This window comes from Furipterus horrens, unplaced genomic scaffold (genome assembly GCF_987537825.1).
Source record: "Furipterus horrens unplaced genomic scaffold, mFurHor1.1.pri manual_scaffold_3, whole genome shotgun sequence".
Lineage (NCBI taxonomy): Eukaryota > Metazoa > Chordata > Mammalia > Chiroptera > Furipteridae > Furipterus > Furipterus horrens.
Window position 1 is genome coordinate 191,924,622 of NW_028327173.1, and position 15,781 is coordinate 191,940,402.

At 52.7% G+C, this 15,781-nt stretch overlaps 1 protein-coding gene across 1 annotated transcript; it reads left to right on the top strand.

Annotated features, from left to right (window-relative positions):
* The first annotated feature begins 18 nt into the window (after positions 1–18).
* On the top strand, positions 19–14,027 carry LOC150017084 (steroid hormone receptor ERR2). Its single transcript, XM_090271215.1, has 3 exons — positions 19–174; positions 8,220–8,489; positions 13,615–14,027. The coding sequence occupies exons 1-3, from the start codon at positions 81–83 to the stop codon at positions 13,857–13,859; spliced, it is 609 nt and encodes a 202-aa protein (XP_090127341.1). The 5' UTR covers positions 19–80; the 3' UTR covers positions 13,860–14,027.
* Positions 14,028–15,781: the final 1,754 nt, after the last annotated feature.

Genomic DNA, 15,781 nt, shown 5'->3' on the forward strand with positions numbered 1-15,781 from the left:
TGGTCTTTGCAGTGACCAAGATTGTCTCCTACCTGCTAGTGGCTGAGCCGGACAAGCTGCGTGCCAGGCCTCCCCCCGGCATGCCCGAGGGCGACATCAAGGCCCTGACCACGCTCTGTGACCTGGCGGACAGAGAGCTCGTGGTCATCATCGGCTGGGCCAAGCACATCCCAGGTGAGTGACGCAGGACCAGGGAGAGAACGCAGCCAGGGCCTCCCAGCCACGGTCCCCATGCCGGCTGTGGTTCTGACGCAGGGAAGCCTGGAACTGAGGAACCCTGTAGAATCCTGGCAAGCCTGTTTCTGGTTTCTTTTTCTCTCCTTGTGGGATTGGAAGTGAGCAGGTCTTTGGAAGGTCCCGTAAGGTCCCTAAACTTCTGGGGCCTGCAGAACTGGTTATCATTCTAAAGGGGTTATGATTGCATCTACAATAGGTGATATTCAAAGAGCAAGTTCTTTGAATCCTTAAAGGCCAAGAAGTAGGGTTTTTCTTGTAGAGCTTATTGGAAATACACTGGAAAACAATGCAGAAGACAGATTGGTTCTCTAGATCCCTGTTAGAGGCAGCTGGAGTGGAACAGTTAAGAACATGGCTTGGGAATCAGATTGGGATTCAAATTCTGGGCCTGCAACTTGCTAGCTGTGTAACCCTGGGCAGGTCCACCCACTTCTGTGGGAAAAAGCTCCTTGCTGGGCTGCGCCGTGAGGATGAGATATGGGCAGGCATGTGAGCAGTAGGCACGTGTAAATATCAGTTGCATGCTCACTGTCGCCATGTGCCAGATTGCTGAGGGAGGCCGGTCTTCTTATGTGGATTCTGTGATTTTGTGATCATTTCTGGCATGCGAAGTATGTGTAATGAACATGTTTCAGATGACATGGGCTTTTTTAACATTGCCCAACCCCCTTTTAGCTTTTCTTGTTCTGGATAAACAGGGGGAACCATTTTTTGTTTTGTTTTTGTAGATACTGATACCCACGTATTTTACATTACATACATGTTGGAGACCTTTCTGAATTCTGTGCAGTTTATTCCTTGAAGGTTCTAACAAGCGTGGCTTGTAGTGTGGTGGGCACATCCTGTTACCCTCCAGCAAGGATCCACCGTGGACTTGGGTTCTTACTAGCTATATGGTGTGGGGCACTTTATCTTCTTGTCTGTAGGTCCTGTTTTTGCTTATGTGTTTGTTTGTCATTAACTCTGAAGATGAATACAACATACATGGTTATGTAGCAAAGGTGTCCTAGACTTTAGATGCTAAGGCCCGCAGTGAGTGAGAAAGTCCTTATGTAAGATGTGTGCGCAGCCTGTAGGGAGGAGCCTTCCTACAGACAGGAGCTTATAAAGAGCCCGCATGGTCAGAGGTGGTTCTGGTGTTCCTTAGCTGGCGGGATGCCTAGAATTCCCACTTTGGGGAACTCCCTAGTGGCCCCAAGGCATTTTGACTCAGGGGTGGGCTCCCTGGGGATCTGGGCTGCAGAGCCCTTACTAAGGAGCTCAGCCTCTGGGGATTACGCCCTCAGTAGTTTCTGAATCTGTCCTGTGCTGGTTCAGCACAGATGTGGGGTCAGGCCACTGCTTAAGACACCTCAGCCTGGATTGCTCCACTAACCCAGGGCCAAATCGGGCACAGCTTCCCTCCAGCCCCTCCCCTCATCAGACACTCCTCTTCAGGGTCAGCAGGTGCTGTATCCAAGCAATGGCTCAGGAGTGGCTCCTGGTGGTCCCCCGGGGTTACTGCTTCCCCGTTATACCACCCCACCCCTGCCACACCTCCCAGAGGGTAGAGTCACTGTCTCCCCAGCACCTATTCCCTCTTGGGTGCTATCTTCCCAGCTCCAACCCAGAAGGCTGAGGACAGAGCAGAAAGGCTCCGGGGGACACAGACCCTGGATTCAGACAGCCCTGTGTTCTGATCCCAGCTGTCCTTCCTGGTATTATAAGACATTGCATTCCTCTGAGCTTCAGGGTCCTCTCCTGTGAAATGCAACCCAGAATAGGGCCCCTTCAGCGGGTTGCTGGGAGGATAGAGCACCCTTAGCCCGGTTGCGCCTGTGGCAGACTGTGATCATCATCATTGTTGTCAATAGTGTTAAAAGCCTCCTTTTGCACCATCATTTCTCCTTGTCCAAAGCTGAATTCTTTTTGATTGAAAAATGAAGTAAACATAGGGGCTCACTTGTCTGCCTCAAACGCTAATTTGCCTATTTTGCATAAATCTGCATGCTGAATTATTTGGGTCTGACCTTTGCGTGTTTAAGGCAAAATTAATTAATAGAGTCTCCTGCCACTGCCTGGAAACATCCTATCAAGGGCGCTGACACATCAGGTGCCTGATATATTTAAATAAATTGACTTAATCCATCTTAGATTAGATGGAAAGCTCACCTGAAGGTCTGCTCACCAACCCCTAGAAAGAGAGTGTAAAGAAGGTAGCAGGTTGAGTAGGAAGGAGACACACATGGGTCCCACCCTGGGACTTCTGTCTGTTCCTGTCTGTCTTAGTTCCTGGACAGACAGAAGGACTGCTCAGGAATAGAGCTTTGAAGGGGAGCCCAAGCCTCTGTCCTGAAACAAAGGAAACCATACTCAGGCTCTGTGTCCTCTAGCTTCTGGTCCAGAGCCCTGCACACAGAGGGGGCTTCATAGTTGCCTCTGCATGCATTTATTGAGCATTAACTGTACGTCGGATCTGTTGCTAGGTGTGGCTGATACAAAGAATTGGGTTGATTTCTGCCCCAAGGATCCCACTGGGGAATAAGATGGACAATTTTTTAAAAAGCTTTGTCATAGAAAATTTTAAACAAAGGTAGGTCAAAGAGTATAATGAACCTGTGTGTATCCACTACCCTGAGCCAAGAGTTACTGCCCATGGCCAGCCTTGTTTCCACTCTGCCCTCTGTGTCCTGCCTCCTGTCTCTCATCCATGAGACAGACACTTAGACTATAGCGAGAAGAAGCCCAGGCCGGAGTTTAGAGGCAGGAGGGACGCCATGGGCTGTGAGGGGAGAGAGCAGAACCTGAGCGGGGCCTTCAGGGTTGATGGGCAGAGGCCATGGAGGGAAGTCCGGGAGGGGAGGAGATACTGCGAACACACACTTTCACACACAGCACAGAAGCGGGTGTGTTCCTGCAGGCACCAAGTGACCCGCTCAGCCAGAGGAAGGATCGTTTCAGCACAAACTCATTCCCAGCACCCCCTCCCTTTTACCACAGTGCCGAACACACAGGGTGAGCCCCGTGGGGAAGTTGGGCTTGATTGGGGTCTGCTCAGGACAACAGCCACTCTTCTGTGTCAGTCAGTCTGAACTCACATTCGCCCAAATGTTAGTTTTCCAAGTATTGGGTTGCCCAGAGAACAAACCCAAATTTTTAGATCGTCCAGCTCTTGCTTCCGGTGAGTGAGAGGTGAGAACAAGAGCCCTCGGCCTCCGCAGACAGTGGGAATCCCGTGATGAATTGCAGCCTCTGACGTTATTAGGCCGTTATCCTCAGCCCAGGCAGTCTCAAGGTGGCCCTGGACAGGAGCACCCCCATGGGGGGTCACCAGAGGCCCTGCCTGCTCCTGCTGACAGGTGCATGGCCTCCTCACAGAGGGGCCCTCGGTGGCCCTGCGCCCAGGTAGCCGCCGGCTGGCTCCCACCGGGGAGAGAAGGGTGCCAGCGGCCGATGAAATATGGGCTGCCGAGTGACAGCAGCTGTGTCTGGAGTGGCCTCAGATCCTATAATTACATCTCCCTTTATTACCTCTGCTAATGGCCCTCCAGGTCGACAGAAACGATAATAAATTAACAGATTATGAACTCCACTTGCCACAAATTATGTGCTCTTTTCTTTCTTTTTTTTTTTTTTTTTAATTCTAGGAGCTTGTGCTGTCAGATCACTGGGGGAGGGGAAGCTGGGGAAGAGCCTGAATGGTATTAGATCAGTCAGTGCAGAGAAGAAAACTTTCTGGGAGCAGAAGAGCTCAAGGTGGGAGACCTGGGGAGAGAAGCCCGGTGGGCAGCCAGCTTGGGCGGCACCTGAAGGGGCCAGTGCCGGCTGGGTCAACCAGGCACGAGGACAGTGCTGCACTCCAGGGGGCACGGGCCACACCCAGCCTGTCCCAGCAGCCCCCTCGGTCCCAGAATAGCTAATGACTTGACTGGAGAGGAGAAGACCCCAGCAGAAAAAAGTAGAAGCGAGGGGTGTTTTGCTGAAGGGCAGGGAGGAGTGGCTCAGCCCCTTTGTCTGGGTTTAAATGAAAGACGAACGTGTGCTTCTGGGAAAGTTGCTGGATGTGACGCAGGGAGGAGATGATGAGCTCCTAATCTCTCATCCTCCTTGTGCATCCTTCTGGGGCTTTCCTGGACACGTACAACCACCGTGTGCGTGCACGTGAGTGTGTCTCCATCCCCTCCGTGGGTCACACTGTAACACGGCTCTACACTCTGCTTCTGCCATTGAATTATGGACAATAGTAGCACTTCCCTTATGTGAAGCAGTGTTCTCAGCGCCCCTCACCTTAGCTCATGTAATTCAAACAACCCCCTGAGGTCAGTACTGTTATTATTCCTCCTCTACTAATGAAAGGCAGAGGGAGCTGGGTGGCCAGTGGTCAGCAAAGCCGTGATTCTAACAGATAGTCCGGCTCTGGCCTCTGGGCCCTTCACACTTGCCCCTCCCCTGTGTTCTTGAGCATCTTCTGCATCCAGTTATTCTACCTCATTCTTTCTAGTGGCTTCTAATATGTCATTCATTTAACTAATAATCACATTTATATAACAATTGCATGTATTACGTAAGTTACATTTTGGTTGTTTCCTGCGTTGGGCCATTTTAGACTGATCTAACAAACACCTTTGCACATTTATCTTTGTGTGTTTAAGCCTACTTTTCTTTCCAGAAGAAATTCCCAGCTGTGGAATTGCCGGGTTAAAGGGAGCATACCTTTCACTTTGTGCCTGATTTAATTTTATCTTTGGACATCTTAAACACGAACAGGTTCAAAAGCCAAAAACAGACGGAAATGTGTACACAGAAGTCTCATCTCTATCCCTATCCCCTCCTCCTTCTTCCTCCTAGATGTAACCATTTTTATTTCTCATTTTTCCTCCTATTGTTTCTTTTGTTAAATTTAGAAAAGGTCAAACATTTTCCTCTTCCTCGCACAAAAGGAAGCCACCTGTGCGCTGTCCAGCACTTTGCAGTGTGCATTTGGATTCTCAAAGCTGTTTCCAGCTCCTTTGGAAGATGCCCAAGGAGGAGGAGAGAAGGCAGGGGCTGAATCCACTACTCAGACCAGCCTGGCAGGGGGGGTCAGGACACCTCCAATGTGGGCGCAAAGCTCCCCAACTCCCTCTCTCCCCCCAGAAGCCTCGCCCCTCTCCCCAGAGGGCAAGTCTGTCTGACTCAGAGGCAGCAAAACCACACTCTTGTCTAAAGGACGAGGAGGCAATAACCAAGTGCTCTTGACACATTTTCTCATTACCTAGGGGTCAAGGCCCAGTGGTATTTGTCCATTTTCTCCTCTGTGACCTGAATGTTCATTGGGCACCTGCTTGCACCAGGACGGGTGCTCAGCAGTGGGGGTGGGAAGGTGACAGGGAGCTCAGCACTCAGGGCTCGCAGATGTGAGGTCAGAGGCGCCCTCGTGGCCCTTTAGGGCTCAGCCCCAAGGTTTCCTCTTCTGCAAAGCCTCCCTAGACTCTCCTTCGGGCCACATCCCCCCACTGTGTCTCCTCAGAGCCCTCCATCTTGTCACAGCTCATCCTCAAGTCGTAATTTCATGAGGACATGGGGTACCTGGTGTATCTTTCCCCCCTGACTGTGCGCTCTCGAAGGCAGGCACTTGTTCCGGTTTGAGCTCGCCATCTGTACCCAGTGCCTTGCACAGGGCCTGGCACTTAGTAGGTGCTCAGTAAATTGTTGTTGAATGAATGAAGAGGCCAAAGCCAAAGCATGTTATTCGCATTCTTCCAGTGATTGCACCTGAGTGATTAGCTTCCCAGGGGTCTTTTCTCCTTAGTTTCCAGAAGCCACAGATCTTACCTCACCCTCTCTGCCACTCCAATTCAACTGTCTATTAATTTCCCCCCATCCACCTCCCACATCTTTCCTCCCATTCTGTCTGCTTTCAGACCCCCCCCCCCCGCAACCCCCCCCATCCCGCCCTCCCTCCACAGTGCGGTCCCACACTTCCCTACATGCACACACCCTCATGGGCTGGCTGATTGGTATCTGTTAATTAATGTCGCCCAAGGCCTCTCTTGCTCAGAAGCCTGATAAGGGAAATTGGATGTCCATTTCTATCTATCTTATTACCTCCCAGCTCTCCCCGCCACCACAGGCAGCCACACACGGTCTCCCACACTAGGATCTGGACAACGCACATGCACCTGACCCTCTGTGCCACAGCCTGCCCCCTGAGAAGGTACATCAATCCAGGCTCGCCCCTGTCGTCAGTGTAATTGATCCAGCTCTTTTGTCAGTCACCCCCAGGTGCCAGCAGCCAGGTGTTCATCCCAGGCCCGGGTAGTGCAGATTGGGCCGGGGCACTGCAATGATTGGACTAAGAGGGAAAGGGCACCTGCCAGGTAAAGGGGCTCCAGCCCCAGAATTGGCCCCTGCAGGTGAACACGCCTGAACCGGTTGTAAGTCAGGGAGGGACAGTGGTTTTTAGAGACAGAGGACAGTACACGAGGGTGAGACAGACTCCATGGGCCAGTCTAGAAGCTCGGGACCACCCCAGGCCTCCAGTCCAAAGGGGAGAAGAGAGTCATATCAATAATACGCTAACAGCATCAGTAATAGTAGCGACTACAGCAGTCGCCACCACCCTCTAGCTCAGGTTTGCTGAGCACCCACTGTGTGCGGGAATCGGTGCTTCCACTTAGCATTGTCTTCACCCTCACAGCACCCGCTGTGTCCAGGTGGCGTTAGGTTCTCGGTCGGCAATGACTGACGAGTCCCACATAAGCAGAATAAGCCCTGGAAGTCCCTGAATTTCCATTGCCGTGACCCACGGGTGCAATTGACTTTGTGGATACTTTTTCTTCTTTCAATATATCTGGCTTGGTCAGTGCTGGAACCAACTGCTGAATTTACACCTGTGTTTAGTGACTAGCTGTTTGAAAAACCTTCCTCTCCCCCTTCCTCCCTCCCTTCCTCCCTCCTTTCTTCCTATCTCTCTTGTTTATCAAGATGTTAATTGACTTTGCCCAAGTTAAGCACATATAATGCAATTCCAATTATTATTCTCATTTTGCAGATGTACACTCTCATCTCGTCACTAATAACAATAGTAAGAGCTCTGTACCTGTGTCGTATGTGCTATAATCATTGGCTCATTTAGACCTCACAGCAGCGCTCTGAAGCAGGCACCACTCTTACAGCCATTTCACAGATGAGGAAGCTGAGGTGTGGAGAAGCCGTAGCTAGTAAATGGGGAATCGGGATTCAAGCCCAGGCGGTCTTTAGAACACATTGGACAAGACAGTGCCACAATTCTGGGGCCATCCCTATGCCCGTCCTCCTTGCGTGCAGGGAGGGGGACCTGCCATGAGTCCAGGCTCATAGGATACAGGACTGCTGGGTCATCATTAAGTGGAGACTAATGACCTGGGCATCAGGGGTCGGACCCCTGGGAGGACAGGCTGCCCCACGACAAATGCCCCCTGATCCTGGGAGCTCCTGAGCATTTTGTAGCCCCAGGCTGTGGCCAGCGGAGGTCACTGGCCAGGAACAGCTGAGTCCTTGGTCCAGGTTGGGCCCCTGGGTCTGCACAGCTGAGCCGGCACTGAGGGTCAAGCCTCACTCTAAACCAAACACCCAAACCTTCCCTGGCTTGAGCAGAGAGGGGAGCCTCCAAACTCCCAGACTGGAGGGGACCCTGTACTGCCACCTCCTAATACTACTGTGAATTCACTAACTCCTTAAATTACAAATGCATTTAACTAATCCAAAAGCCTCTCTAGGCTGTTGAAAAAATACCAGAGAACTAACAGTAATGATGATAATAACAAGTGTCAGCATTGACTGCGCTTTTGTTATGTAAGTCTTTTCCGTGAAATCCATGTCTGACTTATTTACCCAGGGATGGACGATGAGTCCCCAAGGTACAGGGGGAGGGGTAGGATCCGGAGGTGCCTGGACCCCACCTGTCCCGCCCTCCCCCAGTCCCGGGAGGCTCTGGCCTACCCACCTGGCCCTGGCTGCCCTCCTTTCCCCTCTCCCCACAGGCTTCTCAAACCTCTCTCTGGGGGACCAGATGAGCCTGCTGCAAAGCGCCTGGATGGAGATCCTCATCCTGGGCATCGTGTACCGCTCGCTGCCCTACGATGACAAGCTGGTGTATGCGGAGGACTACATCATGGACGAGGAGCACTCCCGCCTCGTGGGGCTGCTGGAGCTCTACCGGGCCATCCTGCAGCTGGTGCGCAGGTACAAGAAGCTCAAGGTGGAGAAGGAGGAGTTTGTGACACTCAAGGCCCTGGCCCTGGCCAACTCAGGTATCAGCGGGTGTGGGCCCGTGGGGGAGCTTTCAGACGTTTTTGCAGGGCCTGGGGGGCATCACTTGGAGGCCTGTGAGTGGGATGATGTGAAGATTCTGGAGCTTCTTATCACTGCAGATTGTACAAGGATGGCGATGGACGCCAGCATGGGTTGAGTGTTTCCTAAGCCCTGATTCACGGGGCACCTGCTGGGCCCCCAATCTCCAGACCAACACACTGGTTAAGGGCACAGATTTTAGAGCCAGGTTATTGAGAGTCATGTCCTGCTTCTTTCACTTGGACAGGTTGCTTCACTCTGTGCCTCAGTTTCTTGTTAAATGGAAACAGTAAACAGTCCCTAGCCTGCAAGACGATGGAAGGGATTTACTTGTATAGAATTATATTGGGCTTATAACATACCTGGTCCATAATAAATTGAATTATATTGGTCTTACAACATGCCTGGTCCATAATAAATTTAGCTATGAACTTATTTCATTCTCACAACAACCCTATGAGCAAAGTTCTTATTTTTTGTAAATCCATGTTACAGATGTGAGAACTGGGGCTTAGAAAGGTGAAGCAAATTGTCCAGGGTCACACAGAGCTAGGAGTCAAACCAAGGTCCTGCGATTCTAAAATCAACCTGAGTTTATGATCATTCCTTGAATCTCAAAACCAAATTGCTTGGGTCCAAGAGAGAAAACCTTCCCAACTGAGTCTGGCATTCAAAAGGAGGCCTCACTCCATTTCCTTAGCTCCCATCAGCTTCTGGGGAGAGGGGCTAGCATAGGGGAGTGAGCTTAAATCTAATCTAACCTGTCTCTACGCTTGGCGTCCGCCATATGCAAGGTTCCATGCCCAGAGGCAGAAGGAAGAGAAAGGTATGGTCCCTGTCCTAAAGACAGCATGTTAGCACATGCACATAATTCTGCTACAAGACGACACATTCACTTAACTGCTCAAGTCTGAGTCAGATCGACCCAAGTTCAAATTCTAGCTCCGATATGTGGCAGCAATGTGACCTTGGGCAAGGTAGCAATCTTTCTTAGCTCTGTCCTTGTGTGTAAAATGGGGATATCCCAGTACCTCCTTGAAGCACTTTTGTATGAAATGATCAACTGAAGATAAAGCGCTTAGCCCAGTGCCTGGCCTGGAGGAAATGTTCAATAAGGATTCGTTATTATCATTATTATTAATATTGGAGGAAAGAAAGTGTTATCAGCATACAGAAGGGGGAGAGCTAGCTCCCAGATGGAGCCAGTACGAATAGAGGAACCAACTGGTTCGCTTGATACTGTTGTACTTTGCCTGCAAGTCCCATATCCCAGGAAACCTCAGTCCCTGGCTCACCGGGGTCAGTGCGTTCCCCTAACAAAGGGCTTCACAGAGTTTGCAGAGGACACTGCTGATGCCCCATCAGACCTCCCCTTCCTGGGTCAGTGCACACAAGCCCCAGCTGCTGAGTTGTATGGCTGAACACAATCGCTCCCCTCGCCAGAGTCTCACCCTCACCTGCCTGGCCAGGACGGTCACCTATGCCACCCACCCCCCTGGCACCTTCAGCCAATGCTACACCCAGACAGGGGAACAAAAGGCAGACTTCCCGGCAGGGTGGGATCAGCTGGAAGCCGAGGCCGCATGCTTACCTTGCAGGCTCCCACTCTTGCCCTGTCCTGTCCCCCTCTCAGCCTCTGCTCCTGGGGAAGCATTTATTAATAAACTACTGCAAAATAACAATTAGAATGATGCACGCTTCTATAGAGACCATTTATTGATACCTTAAGATTCCCAAATTGTAATGTGTGTTTTGTTGGAGAATGCTAATGCTCTCAGGGTTTTTAGTACAGTTTTAGATGGACAGACTCAGAAGGCGGCATATAGAGTTCCGTGTGCCCCTCTGCCCGTGTACATAGTTCTTCCTGTTATGAACACTTTGCCTTAGTGTGGTAATTTGTTACAACTAATGAACCAGTATCGATACGTTATTATTAACAAAAGCTCATAGTTGCCATCAGGGTTTTTACTCTTAGCATTGTATGGGTCTAGAGGTTTTGACAAACGCATAACAGTGCCCGATCATTACCTATCACACAGAGTAGCTCCACCACCTCCACAATCCCCTGTGCTCACCTCTTCAGAGGGCAGCGTCTTAAGCAGCATGGCAGAGGGGCTGGGAGTTTGGAGGGGCACAGGCTGAAAGGGGACACGGTGAAAGCAGAGGACACCGCGTGACCACACAAGACAGCAAGGCTGGCAGCCTTGGAGGGCATGTCCTCGATCCTGGGTTCTCCCCACCGGTTCACATCAGACCTTGAGCTCAAGCTCACCCCAGCTGGGAGGAGAGAGTGAAGGGGGAAGGCCACTCAACTGTCACCTTCATGCTACCCCTCAGCACCACGCTGCAAGGGCTTTCAGAAGGCTCTTCAGCCCGGCCCACTGCTCTTGCCTTGGTCTCAATGCGTACGGGCAGATGCAGAAAAGCATGCACACATACCGATCTTCACACATGTACACACACACACGAATATACACATACACTCACACGGGTATGCACACACACCACCTGGGGACCGACGGTGGTTTGGTGACATGAGCCCATTAGGACCTTCCGTGAGCATCAAGCTTTGCCTAAGGACACACTTGGTTGGGGGAGATGAAGTTCCAGGAGCCTGGACTTCTTAAGGCTCCAGTGGCAGTTGCCAAGCCCCACCGCCTCTCATGTGCAGGTTCAAGAAGCTCAAGGTGGAGAAGGAGCTTGTGATGCTCAAGACCCTGACTGCATAGTGGAGCAGTCAGCTACAGGTAGAAACGGGAGAAGAACAGGCCCATTTGGGTGTTAGGCTAGAAAAGCAGTTTGGGTCATAGAGGCTCCCAGGCTGTGAAGGGATTGGGTAGTAATGGGGTCAGTATAGAGAACCATGAAAGATAAGGTCAGAGTGGGGTAGTGATCTGTCCCCAGCAGTAAGGTAAAGAAGTCACCCAGGCAGACAGAGTGTGTTAGCTGGAGGAGAGACAGGGGCCAGGGGACCATTGCCGTGGTCCTGGTGGCAGCCCCAAGGGCCACTGTGAGTACCACTGCTCAGGTTGAGTGGACAATACAGGACCACTCAGATGTGGCTCAGGGAGCTGACAGTAGGCAGAAGGGCGAAGCACGTCAGAGACAGGCTGTGGCCCCAAAGCCTGGCCCCTTGGGAGCCTGCTGGCTGACTTTCGCCCCTTGTCCCTCTCCAAGGCTCCTTGACAGCAGGGAAAAAAATCATAGCCATTGATTTTGTAATTAACAGTTTATCAATGCCATCGATACAGACGCGTTGATGGATTGCAAAGAAATTAATCTTGCAATGTTATTTTATTTCATTTTTGGTCGAAGGCAGCTGCCAATTTCAGCCTCCTTGGGGAGGATGGGGGGTGGGGCAAGAAAGCTGGCAGGAGGCAGGGAGCCTGGATGGCCAGGTCCCAGCCTGAGGGGCACCAGCACATCTTAACTTGACACTCTGTAAACAGTTGCGAGAGCAGGAATGGAGCCAGGCTCCCCTGCACCTCGCAAAGAAGGAGCCCTCACCGCCTTGGTAACAAGGAGCAGAAACACATGGAGGGGTCCAGGGTGGGGGCCAGTGATGTCCCAGTGCTGCAAGAGCACGCGACCCCAGTTGGAGTACTCTCAATAATGATAATAATAACCCTTATTAGGTGCTTACTTACTGCCTGGTAATGTGCATTTCATTTAGCCCTCACCACTACTCTGAGGTACGCACTTTCATTTACTCCATTTTAGAATCAGGAAACAGTCTCAGAGAGCTCAACTAATGTGGCCAAACCCACGCAGCAGCTAAGGCCCCAGAGTCTTACCTGCCTCATCCTACTGCTCTCCTCCCAAGAGAGAGAGGCAGGGCCCTTGGAGACACAGGCTGAGTGTGGACCCAGGAGGACCGGGGGTGGTCATTGGTGTTGGCTGGTTGGTGCAGCTGCCCTTGGCAGTCTGGCATCTAAACCAACCTAATTGCCCTGCTCCTTTGAGTAATTCAGGAAACTTGTCCAGCCTTCCTTGGAGACCCACTCAGAGCTTCAAGCTCACCTGATTCACATGCTCCTTCCCCCTCCCACCTTTGGCAGGCATTGGGCGCTGCCGTTCAGGGTGGCAGCTCGGGAACTTCAGGGAATGTCAGAAGAGGGCTGGTTATTTCCCCCAAGGCCAGGGAATGGGTTCCAGGAGACTCCCTTTGCTTCAGCTCAGACCTAACTGTAACCCGGCTTTCAGCAGGCTCCTCCTGCCCTGCTGAGACTTAGGTAAATTTTGTTTGAACCCCCAATTCACAGCCTGGACCCAAAGGTCCCTTCCAACAGCTACCTTCATCACCGTGCCCCGTGTGTCCAGCCAAGCTGTCTCAGTACCCGCTATGCCCCCTACCACAGGGCACCCGGACACAGAGCTTAGCTTCTTTATCTGTGTGGGTGCTCTCTAACCAGCATTTTGTGAGGTTAGTGATTGCCCTGAGGGCTTGTGGCAGCAGCAACAATAGTAGTGATGCTGCTGCTGTTCGTGGGGATGGTGGTGGTGGTGGTGATGGTAGTGGTGGTGGTGATGGTGGTTATGGTGGTGATGGTGATGATGATGATGATAATGGTGATGATACCACTAGTTGGGCACTTACTTTACACTGTTGTAACCCCTTGATCTGTATTAATTCATTTAACATCTTGAGGTAGGTGTGGCTATTATCTCATTTCACAAATGAGGAAAAAGGGGCACCGAGAAGTTAAATACCTTGCCTAATAGCAAGTGAGGGAGGCAGGATGCCACCTCCACTAGTCTAGCTCGAGTCCACCCAGTACCTGCAGGGCAATTACAGGTCCCCTCAAGTTCAAGCCCTTCAGGGTTTCCACCTCTATCTCTTGCTGGTTTCTTAAGAAATGTGCTCCATAGGTAGAGACTTCTCTCTCCCTGGGTCCAACCCCTAGCTCTGTCCTCAGCCTCTGTGACTTCAGACAGGCAGCCCAGCGTCTCTGAGCCTTGCTTTCCTTCTCTCTAAAGTGAGGGCTTAGATGGTTCCAAAGCAGAACCCCAAGGCCCTTGGCGGCTCCCAAGCTCCATGACAGTGCTCTCCGCCCAGGCCCCTGATGCTCACCCTTGTGCCCACAGATTCCATGTACATCGAAGATCTGGAGGCGGTCCAGAAGCTGCAGGACCTGCTGCACGAGGCGCTGCAGGACTACGAGCTGAGCCAGCGCCACGCAGAGCCGCGGAGGACGGGCCAGCTGCTGCTGACGCTGCCCCTGCTGAGGCAGACGGCGGCCAAGGCCGTGCAGCACTTCTACAGCATCAAACTGCAGGGCAAGGTGCCCATGCACAAACTCTTCCTGGAGATGCTGGAGGCCAAGGTCTGACGGCCTGGCACACAGACCGACTCCTGCCTGTGGACAGACAAATGGACGGCCCGATGCAGAGACCACCACAGCCACCAGCCTTGACCTTCAAGCCCTGTGTCATGGCCATGAGCAGTCCCAGAAGAAGGGGCTTCCTGCCTCCTGGCTGTGTGCAGAGCCCTGGGTGCTTTGGGGCAGGGGAATGGGGATGGGGGGCCGGGGCATGGGGCTCATCAGAAACTGGCTTTTTCTTTGGTATGTTTTTCCTTCCCCATGGGCAGTGCTGAGGCCTGGGCTAGGGCTGGCTTCCCTGAGACTGGAGACCACCAAGGGAGGGCACTCTCTCCCCATCAGACCACCAAGACGCAGCTTGGACAGTTCCTGGCCCCACCCCGACCCCTGGCCCGGAGGGCAGTGCTAGCACCCAGAACTCAGGCACACTCAGATTGGATACCACTTGGCGGTGTTCCTTCTCAGAGGGCAGGTACTGCCTGTTCTATGGTTCCGACGGTCCCTCAAGAGGCTCTAGGCCTTCCACAGTCCAGCCGGCCCCCTCCCTCCACACTTCCACTCAGCTCTGCACAACCCAACTCCCAGGGGGAACTCACCATCAAGAGAGTAGCTGCAAGAACTCCTGCATTTTCATGGGCACCCAGCACTGGGTGCCTCCCATCTGCCTGTCTTCCTCCTCTTCACCCCCAGGAGACCCCCTGCTACTTCCTGCCCCTCCCTCAGCTCACTGACTGCTTCAGCCAGCCAGCATGACCAGGGCCTGCAGCCAGAACAGGGCTGGCTCACAGAGCCCCCCTTTCTCCTTGCTTTGCCCTTCTGTCAACCTTCAGGGCGGGTCCAGAGCAGGTGGTCTGTGGGAAGTGGGAGGTGTGCATGGTGCCTGGGAACTCGCATTCTAGGCTGCTGGTCCTGGGAGGATCGGGCAGGTTGGAGAGAGGCCCAAACCAATCTTTGCTGAGCACAGAAAAGCCCAGAAGCAGAGAAGCAGGCAGGGGAAACCTGAAGACAGGGAGCTCAGTGGAGGCCACCAGCCTCTCTGATCCGTCCTGCTTCCAGGGGCACCGGACACCCGGACACCCCCTCCCTACATTCCAAGGTGCTGGGTGGACAGTGCTACAGGTTGGGTAGCTTGTGCTCCCATTGACCGAGGAGTGGTGCACTGTGAGGGCCCAGCTCTCCGGTGGACCCGCCCCGGCCTCCTCCCGCTGCTGTGAAGGGTGACCAACCACCTGGTTTGCCCAGGATGTTCCTGGGTTTAGCACTGAACATCCTATCCCAGGAAACCCCTCAGGCTGGGCAAATGGGGACAGCTGGTCACCTGAACATCTAACCCACTTGGGGAAGGGCAGCTCTGAACACCCTGTCTGGTGTGCACAGGTGGCCAAGAGCAGCTTGGAGGCTCTCCTGAGGATGGAAGGGTATCAGGCATGATGGAGGATGCCCTTCCAAGCAGCTGCCTCCTAAAGCAAACATCAGAGCCACTCCTTGCCCCCTTGGATGTTTTTCTGGAATATCCATACCCGTTCTAAGCCAACTTCCCATCACTTGGAGAGGCAGGCAGATTCCCATCCTCCCCCGACTCACCTCCCCAATCACCCTCTTCCACAGCCTCGGGTTTTCTAAGGCAGGCTGCCGTTGCTGGCTCCACCTCCTTGTCTCTCCACACACAGACACCAGTTCTCCAGGCAGAAGGGCTGGCTAAGACCCACCGGCTGCAGAGTGACTGGCTGACGTCCTCACACAGGAAATCTCAAGGGCCCCAGTGATGTGTGCCCCCCTCCACTCCCCTTTGGCTGCACTGGAATTACAATCGATCCAGGATGCTCCATCCCTAGCTCTGTGTGGACCCCCATTGTCCCTGGTCTGGGAGGGTACCCCCTCAGCATCAGTGAACCAGGGCCAAAGCCCAAGTCTAACTTAATGTGCACACC